Here is a 20,882-nt window from a genome sequence, read left to right on the forward strand (position 1 = left end):
CCCATCTCCTTCCAGTGTTATTGGTTCTTCTGGAAGAAGATTTCTGAAATCCAGCTCCACTTCCTCCACCCTCGTCCAAGCCACTTCTCTCCTGGATTACTACAATCTCATGCCAACTGATCGAGACATGCGGAGACTTTCCTCCTTTTAAGTGTGATCTTTTTTTGTAAATGTAAATTGGACACTCCGCACTCCTGCTTTAAAAGCTTGAGGGGCTTCCAATTGTTTCAGAGTATCACCCTTACTCCCATGGCAAGGCCCTGCTGAGTCTCTAACCACAACTTCCCACAGCACTCCTTGCTCTTCCTTAAAAGCACCACGCCATTTTCTGCCTTGGGACTTGGCTCCTGCGGTTTGCTCTGCCTGATAGCTCTTTGCCCACTGGCCTTTTCTCGTTTTTCAGGTCCAGCTTAAAATCATTTCCCCGGGCAGGCCTTCCTCACCCAATCTAAAGCCACTCCCTCGCCCCATAGTAACCTCTCACAGTCCACTCCTTCGCCGCGCAGCACCGATTACCAAGAGTCACCAGACACCGATCTGACTGTGCCCACAGCTGTCTCCCCCTCTCCACTGTCACTGTGCCTTGTCACCGTGCTGTCCCCAGGGTCTAGCATGGCACCTACCCATAAAAGAGTACAGTATATATTTGTGAATAAACGAATCAAGAGTAAGTAGGCTTGTCTAATTTGCTGTTCTTCAACCTTAAATTCCCAGAGAAAAGTGATTAGATTTCACTTTATATCATGAGATGAGGACGGAGATCCAAATTCAAAGCCCCGAATTTAGCACCATTCCACTTATTAGTCTCAGCTTTATGGGTAATACAAAAGACAAGCTCCCAAATAACTTGCAATCTCCCTAGAAGAACAGACACATACCTAAACGCTTGGAGAATCATTTAAAGATAAAATATGTTTAAGTGTCAAAATGGCAGAACCAACCAAAAGTAACCTCAAGTTTTTACTTTTCTTCCTTGGGTGTAAGAACCCAAGGAAAAAAAATAAACAAACCCTGGGTAGAAATGCAGGGAAGAGAATTAGCCACATGCAGGCAGACAAAGCAGGTCTGAAAATGTGATTTAGAAAAGGGTGCCTGGAGGAATACCAATCAGACGACAACATATTATATGAGGAGGACAAACTGCACAGACAACCCCAAACAGAGCAGCACCTAAATCCTTTACAGGGTAGCTTCAGTCTTTAAAAAGATAACATATTTTGGTAAGCAGTCTCCAGTTAGACACTGTATTTGCCAATGTTCAGAAAACACAGTTGTCTCATTTCTGGTTTATGAACACTATGGGACTGTAAAAGAGAAACCTTCATCTCTTCATCCGAGTCAATGTGAATTAATTTTGTTTAAGCACACCTTTTTAAAGGGCTTTTATTTTCACAGCTGCTTAACTTTTTATTGCATCTTTTCTCCAGGCATAGTCGACTGTGGAACATTGCTTTGGGGAGCCTAGGTGTCAGCAATATGTAGTTCTATTTTAAGCTCAGGGAGGAGCACATGTAATATAAGTAGGAACAGGGAAAAGAAAAATAAATGAAAAGTCTGCTGCAATATATTTTGGTGTACTTGGAATTGTGTTTTAAATTAACCTGCAATTAGGCTACAGAACCCCATTCTGAAGAAATTCACCTGAAGGAGAAAAGAGGCAAAAGATAGGCACCAGTGCTTATGCATGCAGATAGACAGGCGGACAGATGGACAGATGGACAGAAAGACGGATGGATAGATAGACAGATGAATAGACAGACAGATGTACAGATGAATAGATAGATAGACGGACAGATGGATAGGCAGATGGACAGCTAGAAAGATGGATATACACACAGATGGACAGAAGGACAGACAGAGACAGGCAGATGGACAGATAGCCAAATGGACAGATGGACAGACAGATGGAGGTAAAGATGGACAGACAGACAGACAGACAGATGGACAGCCAGACAGATGGACAGACTGAGGTTTTGCCATGGCTGTGTATTTACAAGCTTTCTTTGTCAAGGCAGTTACAACCAAAGTATAATAAAACAGAAACAAACAATTGTTTATGTGACATGAAAGATGAGGTGATATGGGTATTTGATGGCTTATATAGGAATTAATTACTTTGAAACCATAATTACCCATGTTTGAGCAAAGCACTTGTTTTTTCATAAAGTAGACCACCAGGATCTGAGGAATTAACCTGTTCAAAGTCCCTGTCATACACAGGAAGGGATTTATACTGGATAAATGTCTTTTAAGTTATTACTACAAGCCATGTGTGGTGGCTCCACCTGTAATCCTGGCACTTTGGGAGGCCGATGTGGGAAGATTGCTTGAGCTCATGAGATTGAGACCAGCCTAGGCAACATGGCAAGACCTTGATTCTACTAAAAATCCAAAAATTTAGCTGAGTGTGATGGTGCACACCTATAGTCCCAGCTACCCAGGTGGCTGAGGTCGGAGGATTGCTTGAGCCCAGGAGGTGGAGGCTGCAGTGAGCTATGATTGCACCACTGCACTCCAGCCTGAGCAACAAAGACTCTGTCTCAGAAAAAAAAAGAAAAAAGATATGAGTACAGTACTTCCTACTCAGGCTTCTTCTCTTTCAGGTCCTTATTTGATATTTTTAAATTTTAATAATGACTTTCATAAACTTCAGGAAGCCTCCCAGCTAGTGCAGAGAACTCAAGCTCAAGTTCAGGTCATACAAGGCACCAGGCTCCCCTGGCTGACCACTGATATCTGTGCTGGGGGTCTTCCAAGGCCAGGGAGCTAAGGAGGAGGAGGGGGCTCTGCGGAAGACGTGGGGCTGTAAGGATGGAAGGTGCTAAGGCAATCGTCCTCAGGAGCTATCTAGCTTCATTCGTTAAAACCACCTGTAAAAACAAAATGTTTCATAGCTGAACATAGCAGAAGAGCCTAACACCACCAGAAGAGAATGAGTTTAATCTGAGGAAATGTGAGGCTAATGTAATGAGTTCGAGCCCAAACTTAGATGTCACCCAGAGTGACACAACATCAGAGAGCATCTGCACCCACTGACCATGATGGAGAAGGGAGAGGAATGTGGGGACATGGGGTTTCCCACATGAAATTCCAGCCCCAGCCTGCTAGAGTTCAGCCATTCAGGGCAAGGAGCCTGAAACCATTCTGTTGAGAGTAAGAAATCAAAGGAGGAAAGAAAGGGAAGGTGGAAAGAAGGGAAGGGGGTGAAGACCCCAGTGAAGGAAAGGGCCAGCGGCTGGGGAGGGGAGGCTCCAAGCCATTCTTTTGCACATTTCTTTTGCATATCTCTGCATAGTGTAGGTAAGACAGGTCAGAATTCCCCATCTCCAGTGAATTCTCCATCAAGCCAACATAAACAAAAGATTCCCTCCTGTGGGTTCTTGGAGTCTAAAGTAATGCACTCAAACCAGTTAAACAGAAATCAAAACTGTTCTGGGAAGCCACGGCTTCTCTGACTTTGAGAGCTCTGCCAAAAACGATCTCAGGCAGGAAACAGATCAAACCATCCGTTTCCCTTCTTGAGTTGTCTGGAGCTAAGATATTTGAGGACATTTACTGTTTTGGGGTTCAACTCCTCCTAAGGTGGCTATTCCAGGAACTTCAGGGCCAGCATTTCATCAAACACCTGTACTTCTCCCAACGTCCCTGATAATGCTCCGGTCGAACTTTCCTGAGGGTGTCTCAGAGCAGTTTTCCCAGATGGCTGTCAGCAGGGACTTCTCTGGCAGAATCCGGAACAGAATGACACAACCAGAGAACTTATGAAGGTTAAATCTGTTGAGCTGGAAGCCTCACAGCTGCAGATAGATGTGTTGGCAGAGCCATTAGCTGGGAACCAGCTCTGGTTGATAAGGTTATTCCCGGGGAGCCGGCATACAGTGAGCATAACGGGACCCAGCACTGGGACCAGGAAGGAGGCTATCACCCTCCCTAATTAGCTCACCAGACGCAAGGGGTACCTGTACACGCCAACCCTGTAACCAATTCCCAATTTCAGGTCACACAGGATGGAGACATTACTTTTTGTAGGAGATTATCAGGCAAAAAAAGTTACTGGAAGGTTCCCTCAGTTTACCTAGAGTCATCCCATCTAATGGGTGACCTTGAGTTCTATACCTTGTCTATTTTATCTCTCCTCCTAACATAAAATGCTACAGAATGCATAATTTTCAATTAAAATAAATTTTATTTTTGCAACAGGATTACTTCATTTTAATTTACAGAACTCAGAGTGAACAGGTTCCAGTACAGAATCATGGAAATCTAGAATCGAGAGGATAATAGAAGTGGGTATTAACAACTGCATAGCTGTAGATTTTGTATCCATGGCATCCGATAAATTCACACAGAGGAAAAGTTCACTTCAGAGTTCTAAAATGTTATCCTTTGACTCCCAGAAGCATAAAAATGCAAGTTGGGCTGAAAACCCAATTTCAGGTACTTACTGATTCCTTGAAAGAGCTCTTCGATATTAATAGCATTTTTTGCACTTGTCTCAACCACGATGGCACCTATGGATTCAGCGTATTCCTTGGCATCCTTCAGGGGAACCTCCCTGGAAAAGAGGTCAAATGTAGACAGGAAATGAATGTTTGTTTGTAAAATACAAATCACCCAAAAGACCAAACAGCTTGTGCGGCAACAGCTCCTTTATCTTCTTGTAGAATAATAATTCAATCACTCAGCAAGAATGGACACCTAGTATGAGTGAGACTTTTTAAAGTTTAAAACCCAGTCTCTGGCATTCATGAAGAGAAGATATGCATATATAAAATAGTGTTCCTGCTCCCACAGAAGAATTCCAGAACAGCAGGGAAAACCATGACGAATATGGCAGTACACATTTCAGCTTTCAGAGCTACAGCTGATTTCAACTTTTTTCCCCATTACATGACTCAATATTAAAAAACACCAAACCTCTGTTAGTATGTTTGTGCACACATGCTTTTGTGAAACTTTTTACATATTATCTTTTACAAATCAGAGAAAATATGCAATGTGCTGTGACAGTTTGGAAACGAGCATGGTTATACCGACCATGGCTACAATACAGGATGGCATATCTGGACTTTCATCTGTAAAAGGATGTTCTCGCAAAGGTTTTAGGGCATGAACTCTATTTAAATGAACAATTAAAAAAAAAATCTCCTCGGGAGGCTGAGGCAGGAGAATGGCGTGAAGCCAGGAAGCGGAGCTTGCAGTGAGCCGAGATCACACCACTGCACTCCAGCCTGGGTGACAGAGCAAGACTCCGTCTCAAACAAAACAAAACAAAACAAAACTCACCTGAACGCACCTGATTTCATCTGATCTTGGAAGCTAGGCAGGGTCAGGCCTGGCTAGTACTTGGATGGGGTCTACGGCCATACCACCCTACAAAAATCTACTGACCTCTTTTCAATGTGAAAATGCTGTGGTGGATCCAAAGATAAAAAAGATGCAGTTCCTATTCTCCAGCAGCTGCTGCATGCCAGTCCCTCTCCCAGGGGCCAGAGAAAACACAGGTTCTGCCTTCTGGCACCTGTGCTTTAGAACACAGACAAACAGGGCTCATCCAGGGGCACTCTAATCCACAACACTGCGACATAAAGTGCTTCAGGAGCAGAGGGGCAGAAAGTGATGTGTTCTGTTCAATGGACCCCAGGAAGATGCCCAGAGGTGGTCACCTTAAGTGTGGCCATGAAGGCTAGGCAAATGCAGGTCAGACTCTGGGATGAGACAGCCTGAGCAGAGGCCCAGAGACAGGAAAGTGCACACATTCCCGGAGATTATTAAAAGTTGATTCTGCACCCAGCACTGCTGGGGGTGTTATGGTGGATTTGCAAATGAATGACACGGGCCCGAATGGACAGAATGTCAGAGAGGTTGGAGCTGAGAGAGGGAGGCACACCATGTCTGTCTATACCCAGAGGCCACTGAAGGACAGGAAGTGACAGGGTCAGCTCCACAGTCCAGGAAAACATGGTGCATAGAATGGATGGAGGTGATGAGAAGAATCTGGAAACTCCTCTAATGCTGCAGGCAAGAGGTATCACAATCCTCGACCAGAAGGATTGCTATTGGAAAAGAGAAGGAAGACACAAAATCAAAACAGGGACAGAGATTGATGGGACAGCGCCCACCTCCCCGCCCCTTCCTCCACCTGCCTCAGAGACTGTAAATGGCTTCAAGAGGTTTAAAGATACCAAGGAAATTCTACTTTGGCATTCAAATTCCTACGGGAGTCAAACCATACGCGGGGAAGACCCTTCAGTCCTAGCTGGAAAAGCGCCTAACTAGGGTCTACCATGTTAAAGGCGATGGTCCCAGCCTCTCAGCCAAAGGAAATATGTCCCTGGAGCCAAGTCAGTGGGCACCTGTGCTTCCAAACTGCAGGGAAAAGTACACCCCGACATTCACTCTCTTGTTTGTAACAGACAAGACCCAGGCCTGTCACAGGGATTATGCTTGAGTTTTTCTGGCAATAGAATTTTATATTTGAAAGATTACAGAAAAGTGCTTTTCTCTGTGCAGTTTGGCATGATACCTTGCTTTTTACTTCCTCCTGAAGTTTTTTTTTTTTTTTTTGTTTTGACAGTGTCTTGCTCTGTCGCCCAGGCTGGAGTGCAGTGGCATGATCTCGGCTCACTGCAACCTCCGCCTCCCGGGTTCAAGCAATTCTCATGCCTCAGCCTCCTGAGTAGGTGGGATTACAGATGCGCACCACCACGCCTGGCTAATTTTTGTATTTTTTGGTAAAGACGGGGTTTCGCCACGTTGCCCAGTCTGGTCTTGAACTCTTGGCCTCAAGTAATCCGCCTGCCTCAGCCTCCCAAAGTGCTGGGATTACAGGCTTGCACCACTGCGCCCAGCCTCTTCCTGAAGCCTTTATCAAAGCACAGATAAAGGGTGGGGCTCATCTCTGCCCACAATGGGGTGCAGGAGGAGATGTCACCTGCTACCCTACTGGGGGTGGGGTGAGGAGCACCTGGCAAGCAAGGATGCCTCTGGGCCCGCAGGTGAGAGGAAATCACATTCACAGGTGAAGCACTTCCTCAGCCACTCTAATCAGTCCAACTGCAGGACAAGAAGGAGCGGCACAGGTTCACTAGGCTTACAAAAGAACAGTTATCATGTTCCACAGCCCAACATCTCCATCGTAAGGATGACCATGGCCAAGAGGCTAATTCCTTCACAGTCTACAACATAGATATGGAGATGGGAAGAAAAGAAAAGCACACCCTCAGACTCCTTCCATGGCTAGAGGTGGGTCTCATTAAATCATCGGCCTGCCGAAGTGACATGCCTAATGAGAGGTGAGACAGGGCTTAACCCAAACCCGTCCACCTCACTCCTACAGGGCTGCAATGGCACAAGCACCCACCAGCACCACATGCCAGAGGCTGTTATTTCCATCTTGACAGACACATGTGGGGCTCAAAATGTTTCAAACTGTCACATGCACTGCAGTTGGGGTGGAGCGGGGCAGGAGCCTACTCCATCCTCCTAAAGAACAGGTGCTTACAGGAAGAATCTGGAGGGCCAGTGAAAGTCCCTCCAATGTGAACTAAGATTAGAAGGACCAATCCCTCTTGAGTCTGCCAAAATATGCTCCCATTACTGTGGCATAATAAAAAATACAGATTCGGTCTTTGCCCTGGTTCCTGGAACAGTTCTCCCCAAACCCTCAGAGTTTCCTGCGTGATAGGAGTGTCTTCTGGTATTCTTGAAGAGCTCCTTCAACCATGACTGAGTTTGATAGGGTGTGGCCCTAGACCATCCTGTGGCCTCTTCAGGATGAGCCTGGTTGCTGGAGGAATCAACCACATGGTTAGAGGGTTGAATCTTTCAGCCCCAACCCCAGCCTCTGGGGCTGGAGATTTAATCAATCTTCATTAGTCATCTACGTAATGAAGCCTCAATACGAACTATTGAACACAAGGCTTGAGAGGATCCGGGCTGCTGAGCACACTGGTGTGCTGGGAGTGCTACCCCTGAGAGGCTGGAAGTTCCTTGTCCCACTCCCACCCCTCGCCCTCGCTATCTCTTCCATTTAGCTACTCCTGAGTTGTGTCCATAACAACAGAACTGTATGTCAAATTAATATTATAGGAGGCCTTTGTTTCGGGCCTAAGCTCCTGCATTAGGCCCCATGAGACCAGACTGAAAATAAAAGCAGTCACCCATGCTTAAGTTCCCCTTTACCAAACCCAAACTAAGTAGTTATCTGACCTTCTGAGAAGTCACAAGAGGTAACAGCCAATTTCCCAAATAGGCCAGCTGAAATCTTCAGTAGCCATGGAATGAAGTTCCCTTGGCTTTAATCCTTACATAAAACGTTAACTAATCTGATATTCCACTGTTCTGTTTCCCTGTCCCTCCCTCTGCCTGTCCCCCAAGAAAAGTATCTTTGAAACGACTAGCAGGCTACTGTTCCTTGTTCCTGCTTTCTTCAGCCCTTCTCTGTCTATAAAGCCAATCCCCTCTGCTCAGCCCATGGGAACACTTATTCTATCTTATGGAATGATTTGTTGCCAGTTCTAGAATCATGAATAAAGCCAATTGAGATTTTATTTTATTTTATTTTATTTTTTTTATTTATTTATTTATTTTTGAGACAGAGTCTCACTCTGTCGCCCAGGCTGGAATGCAGTGGTGCGATCTCGGCTCACTGCAAGCTCTGCCTCCCGGGTTCATGCCATTCTCCTGCCTCAGCCTCCCGAATAGCTGGGACTACAGGCGCCTGCCACCACGCTCGGCTAACTTTTTGTATTCTTAGTAGAGACGGGGTTTCACCATGTTAGCCAGGATGGTCTTGATCTCCTGACCTCATGATCCACCCGCCTCGGTCTCCCAAAGTGCTGGGATTACAGGTGTGAGCCACTGCGCCTGGCCCAATTGAGATCTTTAAACTAAATTTGGGCCACGCACAGTGGCTCATGCCTGTAATCCCAGCACTTTGGGAGGTCAAGGCAGGAGCATCGCTCCAGATCAGGAGTTCATGACCAGCATCAGCAGCACAGCAAGGCCCTATCTCTACAAAAAATAGGAAAAATTAGCCAGGTGTGATGGTGTGTGCTTGTGGACTCAGCTACTCAGGAGCTACTGAGATGGGAAGATCGCTTGAGCCTGGTGAGTTTGGGGCTGCAGTGAGCTATGATTGTACCACTGCACTCTAGCTTGGGTGACAGAGTGAGATACTGTCTCTAAAGAATATTTAAAAATAAATTTGTTGTAATTCCTTCCTTTGACAGTAATCATAATTCCTTCCTTTGACAGTACAGTGCTTTCCTGAGTTCTGTGAGTCCATTCTAGTGAATTACTGAATTTGAGGAGAGGTCATAGGAGACCCCAAATTTGTAGTCTGTTGGGCAGAAATGCAGATAACTTGGGGATACTGGAAACTTGCAGCTCTAGTCTGAAATGGGAGGCAGTCTTGCAGTATTGCGCTCTTAACTCGCAGGGTCTACACTAACTCCAGGTAGTCAGTGTCTGAATTGAACTGAATAGTAGGACATCCAGGTAGTGTCAGATAAATTGCTGTCGGAACAAATGGTGTGACTACAATCTGTGAGGAGAGTTTTGCGAAGGTGAGAATTCACTTCCCAGAATGTCTTGCAAACATGTAAAACTGGGAACATTTGAGAACTCCAGCTGCACTTCAGGAGAGGCCACTGCACAGACCCATGATGCAGAAAGGCTGCCACCACAGGCCTCCGGTCATTACGATTATGGGAGGGTATGGCATCCAGTGACTTTTGTTTATATTTTTTTCAACAAGTGTATAGGGTTTACTATATGCTGGGCATTGTGCTAGGCGTTGAAACAGATAAACTGAAACGAGTTCACCCAAGCCAAGGTATAAACATGCAGAGAGTTAGTTTTGACGGTAAAGACTATTTTTAGACTTTCTAGACCAACCTATATGCAGAAATCACTGAGAATTACTGCGACTGCAGGAAGTGTGGATGCAGATCCCCCCAGGCCAGCCCTGTCCCCTGGCTGCTCCTTCACAGACATTCCCGGAGCTGATCATAGTCTGCGTGGCCCATCAATGTCAGCATTACTCAGGGTTTCTTCTCTGACTATCTGAAGCCCACCCCCATCCCAAAGCAGCAGCGGTGGCCAGCTCCAGTCAGGCTGAGTGGTGAGGATGGAGGGTGGAATTCAGAACCCAGCTGGAGTCTCTCCTGAGCCGCTGCGGGATGGGGAGGGCGGGAGAAGTGGGAAAGCTGGAGACTGCAGGGACAGCTGCGGGACCACAAAAGAGACCAATCAGGCTCAGGTGATGGGAATGAAAGCACTGAGTCAGGATGAAGGATAGGTGACTGCCTCCCACGGTGGACACTGTCCTGCAGAGCATCTTAGGGACCTGCCGTTCATGCTGTGCGGTTACAGGCTCGGGGGCCACAGACTCCACCCTTTCTCTTCCACGTCTGGACACATCTCCCCCTTGAGCTAGCTAGCTGCTGCTCAGGGCAAATGGACTTCACAAATGCAACTTGTCAAAGCCCGACCAACCACCTCTCACCTACAAATCTGCCACTCTTCTTGCAAACCTGCTGCTTCCCAAGCCAGAAACCACTGAGTTCCCCCACACAGCTTCCCCTCTAGAACCCCTCAATGCTCTGTGTAAAGCCTGCTTACCCTCCTTCCAGCCTCACTGCCAATCCGCTGCCTCTGCTGCAGTCACCCCCTCTTCGCTTCTCACAGGGACTCCCACAATTGCCTTTCCTGGTCCTCTAGCCTCCTGCAATCCATGTGCCCATGGTGGGGACTGTTCAAACTGCGAATCTACCAAGTATTCCTGTGAATAGGATTCTCCAACATCTTCTGATTGCTGGAGAATCAAACCAACGCCTTAGCAGGACGGGGCTTCATGCCTTACTCTTCCCCTGTTTGCCCCCGAAGCCACAGCCATTTTAAATCAGCTGCTGGTGATGGAACTTTGGGTTCTTGCACCCACTTCTCCCTGTTCAGGTGGCAACATCTCACACGGCCTCCTAGAGAGCTCAGTCTGGCAACCCCTCCACCAGGCTAGATGCTCTTCCCCTCTTCCTGTCATACTCCTATCGTCATACCATCTCCTTGTGAAGCTGTCTCTCTGTTCAAACAGGCTGTGGATGTCTTCGGACCAGAACCATGGCTTTTGTTTTCATGTCCAGGGATCCTCACATTACCTGGCTCTCGGGAGGCAATCAGTAAGCATCTGCTGAATGACTAGATGACAAAAATCACCCCAAGTCGCCTTCAGCAGAAAGGAGGAGTGGGTAGTGGAGGGACCTATGGACTTAGTGGGAAGTGTGGTGAATGCTGAGACAGTCAACTGGAAAAGATCTGGGACGAGAGTATCACCCAGCCTTCCAAGTGGGCTGGGAGGGAGGCTCCGAGGGTGAAAACAACACGAAAGGGAGCCTCCTCCGAGTCCCAGGCTCTGATGTTAACCAGCCTGTATTCCAGCGAGGTGAGCCCTGAGCTGGTCCCTGGCACTCAGAGGCTTCTCAGCAGGGGAGGGGATCAGGAAACAACATTCTTGTGGGCTCCAGCATTTCCAACAGGCCTGTGCTACCCAATAGGGGTGCTTGTTTTGTTGTTTGTGGAAGTAACCTGGCAACATGGCAGCTGCCTCGGTCTAATTTCAGGGCTGGTTAAATTCTTTGTGGTCCTCCTTCACTGATGGCTGGGGGAATGGAAGACAGGTACACCAGAAGGAATCCTGAAGCCCTGCCTGTGAGGGAAGGGAATCAAATCCATAGGCTAAGGGTAGAAGAATGCTTTTCCCTATGGAGGTTTACTGGGAAGGTTCCTTTGGAGAGAGATGAGCTCCACCTTCACTCCCGTCTGCCTGAGTACACTCAGGTGTCCTGGCCATGGGTTTTGTCTCAGAGTCGTTCCCAGGTGGCCCAGATGAGCACCTCACATGAGAGGGTAAATACAGGCAGGCAGCCCAAGTGCACTGCTCACAGAAAGAAAGCGATCGTCTCCACCAGTAAATGCCCTTCAGTGCTCACCTCCCTCAGGTCTATGTCGTCCATGCATTCCACCAGGCTGGGTGGACATTTTACAGCAATGCTCAGTGTTTATGTAAGGGAAAAGGAGGTTGATATTATAAAGTGCTCAGAATAATGCCGGGCACACCGTAAGTGTTATATCAATGTTTCTTAAATGAATCTTTGCAAAGCCGTCTCAGCGAGGATGACAGCATGGCACTAGTTTCTTACAGAATGCCAAAAAGACTGAGGAAATGATGCGAGTAGAAGAAACAAGTAAAGGCCCTTCGTAGTGTTATCCAACTCAACCCCTTCATTTTATGCCCAGGAGAGCTCCCGGTCCAATTATCAACATTCCACAGAAGCATGAGGGGAGCACAGGCCAGATCAGCCAACTTGACAAGTATATTAACGTTCATAAGTCACCCCAAGAGTAGAACTGCATCGTACTTTGAAGTCCTTTCTCAATGAAAAAAATCTGACATTAATTCTGAGAGACTTTTATTCAAGGATGGTGAATAACTTTTTAGAAGCCATGAGTGTTTCTTGTTCCATGACATTCTTGTACATGTTCTCTGCCCAGGTTGGTTTTGGATTATTTGACGGTTTTTTCCTCTTATTTATTTGTAATTGTTCTTTGCATATTATGGAACCTAGCCCCTTGTAATACATTTTCCGAATTTTTTTCAACCTGCTATTTGTATTTGTTTCCTGTTTATGGCATTTATGCCACTCAGAAGTTTTCATATAGTCAGACTTATTCATCATTTTCAACCATGGCTTCTGAGTTTTGTATCACGATTAAATAATTCATTCCATTTTTAAGATTATTTTAAAAATTATTTGTCTTCTGTAAGTCTCATGATTTCATTGTTTTACATTTAAATCCTTGTTCCATTTTGAATTTATCTTCTCTTATTTTTCCTTCTCTTATTTATTCCACCACTATTTACTGAATTACCTCTTTTTTGCACAGATTTCAAATATCTTTATATACACTAAATCTCCCTATGTATTTCACACCGTTCCTCAAACTGACTCTTCTCATGTTTTCCCCCGTTCCTCACACACTGAATCTCCCCATGTGTCTCATCCCATTCCTCACACTGACTCTCCCCAGGTGTCTCACCCCATTTCTCACACTGACTCTCTTCATGTGTCTCACCCTGTTCCTCACACACTGAATCTCCCCATGTGTTTCACCCCATTCCACACACACAGACTCTCCCTATCTATTGCACCCCATTCCTTATGCTGACTGTCCCCATGTGTTTCACTCGGTTCCTCACATGCTGACTCTCTCCCTGTGTTTCACCCCGTGCCTCACGCACTGACTCTCCCCGTGTGTTTCACCCCGTTCCTCACACACTGACTCTCCCCGTGTGTTTCACCCCGTTCCTCACACACTGACTCTCCCCATGTGTTTCACTCCATTTCTCACATGGACTCTCCCGTTGTGTTTCACCCCGTTCCTCACACTGACTCTTCCCGTCTGTTGCACCCCATTCCTCACACACTGACTCTACCCAAGTGCTTCACCCTGTTCCTCACACTGACTCTCCCCTTGTGTCTCACCCCATTCCTCACACACTGACTCTCCCCGTGTTTTACCCCGTTCCTCACACACTGACTCTCCCCGTGTGTCTCACCCCATTCCTCACACAGACTCTCCCCATGTTTCACCCCGTTCCTCACACACAGACTCTCCCCTTGTGTTTCACCCCGTTCCTCACACACAGACTCTCCCCTTGTGTTTCACCCTGTTCCTCACACACAGACTCTCCCCTTGTGTTTCACCCCGTTCCTCACACACTGAATCTCCCCATGTTTCACCCTGTTCCTCACACACTGACTCTCCCCGTGTGTTTCACCCCGTTCCTCACACACAGACTCTCCCCTTGTGTTTCACCCCGTTCCTCACACACTGAATCTCCCCATGTTTCACCCCGTTCCTCACACACTGACTCTCCCCATGTTTCACCCCGTTCCTCACACACTGAATATCCCCATGTTTCACCCTGTTCCTCACACACTGAATCTCCCCATGTTTCACCCTGTTCCTCACACACTGACTCTCCCCGTGTGTTTCACCCCGTTGCTCACACACAGACTCTCCCCTTGTGTTTCACCCCGTTCCTCACACACTGAATCTCCCCATGTTTCACCCCGTTCCTCACACACTGACTCTCCCCGTGTGTTTCACCCCGTTCCTCACACACTGAATCTCCCCATGTTTCACCCCGTTCCTCACACACAGACTCTCCCCATGTTTCACCCCGTTCCTCACACACTGAATCTCCCCATGTTTCACCCTGTTCCTCACATACAGACTCTCCCCATGTTTCACCCCGTTCCTCACACACTGAATCTCCCCATGTTTCACCCCGTTCCTCACACACTGAATCTCCCCATGTTTCACCCTGTTCCTCACACACTGAATCTCCCCATGTTTCACCCCGTTCCTCACACACTGAATCTCCCCATGTTTCACCCCGTTCCTCACACACTGACTCTCCCCTTGTGTTTCACCCTGTTCCTCACACACTGACTCTCCCCACGTTTCACCCCGTTCCTCACACACTGAATCTCCCCATGTTTCACCCCGTTCCTCACATACAGACTCTCCCCACGTTTCACCCCGTTCCTCACACACTGAATCTCCCCATGTTTCACCCTGTTCCTCACACACTGACTCTCCCCTTGTGTTTCACCCCGTTCCTCACACACTGACTCTCCCCGTGTGTTTCACCCCGTTCCTCACACTGACTCTTCCCGTGTGTTTCACCCCGTTCCTCACACACTGAATCTCCCCATGTGTTCCACTCCATTCTTCATAAACTAAATCTCCCCAGACCTACAGAATCGGAATGTCTACTGGGCAAGCCCCAGAAATCTACACTGTAGCAAGCTTCCCAACAGCTCTCAAGCCTGCTAAAGATGGAGAATAATTCTTGTAGGGGGGACTATAAAAAGTCAAGTCTGATATTTTTTCACTCTATCCAATTCATAATCTGACACTATGAAGCCAGTAGTTTGGAAATCTGTATCAAGATGACTATACCTAGGGCACAATAAAATATACACTGCTCAGGCACCATTTTACAGTTAAAAAATAAAAATAAAAATAAAAAGAAGAGTGGACTCATTAGCGCTTCCTAAAACAAATTCTCTGGTGGTTCATACGTGTTCTAGCATGCATATTATAGTTCTAAAATACTGTAACAGAAAAAACTAAGTATAATATTATATTCTGCCAGACTCCTGGAATGTAACATTTAACGTCTCCTTACATGTTTTTTGCATTATCTTTTTACTCTCTCCCCGAGCCACAGCCCCCTTCCAAGGTCAAGCATAAAAGACCAATTAAGCCGGCCACGAGCAGCACAGCAGCGGTGAGCGGGAGACGGCTGTTAACTGTGTGGTGGAATTATTTTCTGTCAAAACCATCCCACATGTTTAAGGTATTGCAGCCAAAAGCAAGGGAAATCATTCACAACATTTCATCAGAATCAAGCAGAGGAGGGCTGCAGGGCTGTGTGTGCTCTGACGCATTCTCACAGCAGGCCCTGTTCCGGCAAGCACCCACTGAAATGAATAATCAGAGTTTGTTATGCTCCCCCTAGCTCATATTTTCTCTAAATACCCAAGATGTCTATGTAACACACAGATGAGGCAACCATTTTAACAATAATTAAAGCAGCAAAATCTTTGTTTAAAATGCTAGTTCTTACAGACACTTGGATTTTTACCTGTGAGATGGAAAAAAACGAAAATAAACTTCTTTGAAAAAAACAAAGAATAGCTACTCCCTTTACAGCAAATATCTAATGAGACAATAACACATTGCAATGATCTAAGCACTTACAGCTAAAGCACTTGACAACCGTGTACCAGCAAAGAATTTCTGCTCCCAAGGGGCCTCACCTACTAAATAACACATGTCCTTAACTGCTATTCACCTGGGGCTAAATTCCTGGTGTCAAGTTCAAACGAGCAGTGTCAGGTTCCCGCCACAGATTTAAATGGGTTGTTTCTCATGGAAAACATATCAGAATTTGGAATCCAACAGGGACTGGGCAGAAAACAGGTTCTCTAGACGACTTGGCCATTCCTTTGCCTCTTAATCCCCTTCTCCTGACAGAAATTCAGCCTAGTCCTGAAGAGGCCAGAGAAAGAACCACTGGAAAGAGTTGTCGGCTCCAAATCCTCTGAGCAGGATCACACCAGCTGCCGTTTTCTCTCGGGGCATTTTGGGAGTTTCTGTTTGTACTGTGGGTCCTGTTTGTACTTCTTAGTGGATGCAAGATACCATGACGGTCAAGAACACAGGCTCTGGGATAGACCACTTAGGTCAGAAGCTGGACCCTACACCGTCTTAGCTACAGGACCTAGGATCGACTCCTTGACCCACCTGTGTCTCGGTTTCGTTGTTGATAAGATACGAAGAGGATATTAACTTCATGGGATGGGAGGATTGACATAAACTACACACATGCACACAGTAGGCACTCAGGGTTGGCAGTGATAATAATTAACTTGTTTACAACCCACTTCCTAAGTAAACAGGAGACAGATCAACTATAAGTAAAAATTGTGCCATTTGAAAGTAATCACTGAGATAGTTGTAGTTCTTAATATTAATACAAGTTACATTATGAAATGCTGAAACTTCTGGGCAGTATGTGAAGTGAAGGGAAAAGAGATTACTCTGTCTTCGAAGAAAATCCCCAGGAACAGAAGATTAAACCACTCTGTTTAATCATTCAGTAGCTGATGGCTTTTAGCATCCTTCCCCCACCGCCAAAGAAGGTTAGAATAGGGCCTGTGGTTCTGGATTAGAGTTAGAGGCATCAATAAGAACTTATGTTCATTCTTTTTTTGAACTTTGACTATTTCTTTATGACTTCTTTATGTCTCTGTAAATATTGTCTGAAGTTGGTAGAACCTTCCCCTTCAACCCCAGAAGAAATTTATTGCTAATTGTCACAATAGGACTGACAGCTGAATTAATGAGGAGATGCACAGGCCTATAGGAAAGGTGTTTTAGAGCCTACCACCTGCTGTTCAGGTTTGTCCCCTTATTAAAAGACTGCATACTGGGCTGGGCACAGTGGCTCAAGCCTGTAATCCCAGCACTTTCGGAGGCCGAGGAGGGTGGATCACCTGAGGTCAGGAGTTCAAGACCAGCCTGGCCAACATAGCAAAACCCCATCTCTACTAAAAATACAAAAATTAGCTAGGCGTGGTGGTGGGCGCCTGTAGTCCCAGCTACTAGGGAGGCTGAGGCAAGAGTTTTGCTTGAACTTGGGAGGCGCAGGTTGCAGTGAGCCAAGATTACACCGTTGTACTCTAGCCTGGGCAACAAGAGTGAAACTACATCTCAAAAAAGAAAAAAAAGGGCTGCATAGTGGAGAACTATTTGTTGGACAAAAGACTATATAATTTGTTCAACATATCTACCACTGAATCTCAAGGACTTCCCTTAAATCTCATTAATTGGCTCTATTCCAGATGGTCATATCTCTATCAGTATCCCATCTGTCTCATAAAAAGCATGAAGGGATTGACTTTACCCTACTTATAAGTCAATAAAATCATCTGATACAGTCAATGGATGCTGACAGAAGACCCAAGAATTCTGGGTCAGAGACAAAGAACTTTATGACACTTTTGGCACTGTTTTAAAACCAAGGTTTATTCCAGCCAATTTACTGTACTATTTTCTAATAACAGCTCATAGATCAGATATGGCTTATGTCTTCCTATCCATAACGAACACAATGATGTTGAGGTAAGAGAGGCCCTTTTTCTAAACGAAAATGAAATACTTATCCTGCGTACTTATGGAGGGTCCAGAGATGTGGAAATCGTGTATGTGCAAGAATTAAACAATCTTTATCGGAAAAATAGTACCTTACAATCCTGATGCCATCTATCAAACGTCAATATAAGCAACTTCAGCATCAACCAATGAACTAAACTAACAAGAGATCAATCAAAAGTAACTTAAAGGGAGCACCACTGGCTGATGTTCTGCTGAGGCTCTGGGCGTTCAGGACCTGGTTACAGGGAAAACAGAATCAAACCAGCAGGTACTCTGGACCCAAACCCTCACATTGTGACCTGCCTCCCTTCTGGGGGCCCTGTCGTCCCATGGTCCCCCTGACACTTCCGGACCCCTGTGGGCTGCGGGCAGAACCCCAGGAGCCAAAGCACCACCCCGGAGAAGCTGGAACTTGGCCTCAAAATCAGCTGGCTTCTGCCTGCTGTGGTCATTTTCTTCCCAGAGCGGCTGGAGCGCTGTCTCAGTGGATACAGCAGCCATCCGGCCTTCCTGGGCCATTTTCTCACGGAAGAAGATCTCCCTCTGAAAATTGGAAGTGTCTTTTTTCGATTCCTGGGCCAGGTCTTGGGTCATCTTCTTGTAGTGGTTGCAAGTCTGACACGGCGGTTCACGTTTTCGTGCACCTTTCAAAGTCTCTGGTCGAGGTCCGGGCAGTAGGCGTTCTCCTCCGTGGACTCCCGTGAGACCCCATCACGGGTTCTCGGTGCAGTGTAGGCAGCGGGAACCCTCAGCTGCAGTTTTGGAAGCTCCCTCTCCAGCTGTGCCCTTGTGCCCCGCAGGGAGGCCTGCAGGAAGACTTTGGACTTCCGCTGTGAGTTCTTTACACCTTTGGATTTCTTCCCAGGATTGCAAGTCTGCTTTTCCAATATCCCCCTCAGGATATTCAAAAGACACACCTAAGTCACCATTATCATTCACTCTTCAGAGGGACTTCTGGCCGGGATGCTGAGGGACTGCCATGTCCTGATTCCCTGTTCCCCACCATTGCCAAGTCCTTGTCCTCCACGTGGTCCCTACTGCCCTCGAGCACATGCTCGGAGGGGTGTGGGCCAGGAATGTCTGCACTTCACTCCAACATGCGCGGCCCGTTCCACTCCTGCCCCTGCCTGCTCCGGCCTTTCCTTCTTCTCCTCCTTTGCCTGCAAGCGTTGCTTCCGTCTCGTAATTTCTTGGCCAGGCAGCTCTGCAGGTTGCTGACGGTCTGTGCTGTCATTCAGATCGTCCGTGGTTTGCCCATGATGATCTTCGTGCTGTGAACCGTGTGGGGTGTACTTTGCATCGGTCATTCCAGGATGTTCAGGAGGTTGTTTTGTCACACTTGTTTTCAGAAGCTCATCTGGGCCCTGATGGGAAGACCTGCTCATTTCCTTTTGAACCCTTGAGCAGAGGGTTTGGAGCAATCGAGGACTGACCTCCGGCATGGGTGATGTGAGGCCACCACCGGCCTGGGGTGCTGGCTGCATCTTGGCCCTGGCCTTTCCGTGGACCTCACCCTGGGCTGAATCCCTTTGGGCCAGTTCTTCCCTTCTTCTCACTGCATGTCGCCTCCTGACCATAGAGGCCACCACAGCAGTGCACGCCCAGATCACTCAGCGTATCCATAGAGTCACTGGCACTAGTCCCAGGATTCTGTACATCACTAGCACTGCCGTCCACAGGGGCCCAATAACAGCTGAGTAGGCATTTCATGACGGGTGGCAGGCCCTCCGTGGCTCCCAAGGGCTCCACAGCTCTGCCTCCACTTGCCAGTGGACTGTGGGCCACAACTTGCCACTCAGAATCCTGTAGAGCATTCTGTCTCTAACACAGACAAGGGCCCACTACCCAGGGTAGACCATCATGGGCTGCAGGGAGGGGAGGCACCCCGTGTTCTAGAAAACTGTGTCCCTGATTTTGCTGTGCAAGTAGAAAGTGACATTACTTATGCAATGCCTTGGGGAGTGGAAAGAGTTCACAGCAGTCCCCAGCTCAGGCCACTCCAGGCTCCACCTGGCCCTACAGCATAGCTAGAGGGTCAAAGCAGGGCCATGCCACAGCGCCGTGCCCACACACGATCCTCTCAGGGCAGCGTGGTGGCCCGTCCCTGCTGAGGCTCATTACCCTGATTTCAAGTTCCCTTCTGCTGCAGGGAAGCCTGGTCCTGCCTACAAAGAAGCTGTCTACTGCTAGGCTGAGCTCCTTGAAGAAGGGACTGTGTTTCCTGTGGAGTCCTAATTAGGGAAAAAGAGTCAGGCTGACTATAGGGCCGGAGCCAAAAATATCCAAGATAAATCTGAAACAGCTTCTTGTGCCAGAAGGTAAGAAAGTGCTCAAAAACCAAAATGATAGGCATATGTCAAAGGGACAGAGGAGCCAACAGAAAGAAACCCCAGTGGCCAAAGTTGGAACCATTTGAGCAACGAAATAGATAACATAGTTCTGCATCATAACCCAAAGTACAACATAAGCCCAGTCTCCACCAGACCATAACATGTCCACACCCACACTTCTATGTGCTCATAAAATCTTTTCTGGGGCCCACGAGTATTGATTAAAGATCCCAGAGCATAAGTCCAGACTGTTTATCAAGACTCACGATAAAGGTATCGTAATTAAGTTAGTGCAGTGTTGATTTAAGGATGGCTAAGTCAGCCGATGGAACAGAAGAGACAGCCCAAGAAACACTGTGCACATGACACGCAACGTATGACAGCTAATACTGCAGGTCAGTAGGAAAACAGTGGACTTCACATCCAATAATGCTGAGACAACTGGGTGTCTACATGGGAAAAATTAAGCAGCATACATATCAAAATCCATTTCAAGTGATTTGAAGACAGATAGGAAAACCAAAACTGTAAAGCTTATGAAAGATAGTTAATATTGGGGGAGTAAGTTAATATTAGGGGAATAACTTCCTGATCTTGGAGGTATGGAAATATTTTTAAAATAAGATTTCTTAAAATTAGGCTCTTCCCCCCAAAATAAACCATAAAGAAAAAAGTTGATAAATCACATTACACAAAAATTAAGGACTTCTGATGATGAAAAACAACACAGCCTGGCATGGTGGCATGCACCTGTAGTCC

At 46.8% G+C, this 20,882-nt stretch overlaps 1 protein-coding gene across 1 annotated transcript in view; it reads right to left on the reverse strand.

Annotated features, from left to right (window-relative positions):
- RAB31 (RAB31, member RAS oncogene family) overlaps window positions 1–20,882 on the reverse strand; it is a 154,794-nt gene that overhangs the window by 12,402 nt on the left and 121,510 nt on the right. Inside the window, exon 6 of the mRNA XM_019014143.4 lies at window positions 4,446–4,555. Coding sequence (XP_018869688.1) covers window positions 4,446–4,555 — 110 coding nt within the window. The remainder of the gene's footprint in view (window positions 1–4,445; window positions 4,556–20,882) is intronic.

The sequence above is a fragment of the Gorilla gorilla genome, chromosome 17, assembly GCF_029281585.2.
Source record: "Gorilla gorilla gorilla isolate KB3781 chromosome 17, NHGRI_mGorGor1-v2.1_pri, whole genome shotgun sequence".
Classification (NCBI taxonomy): Eukaryota; Metazoa; Chordata; class Mammalia; order Primates; family Hominidae; genus Gorilla; species Gorilla gorilla.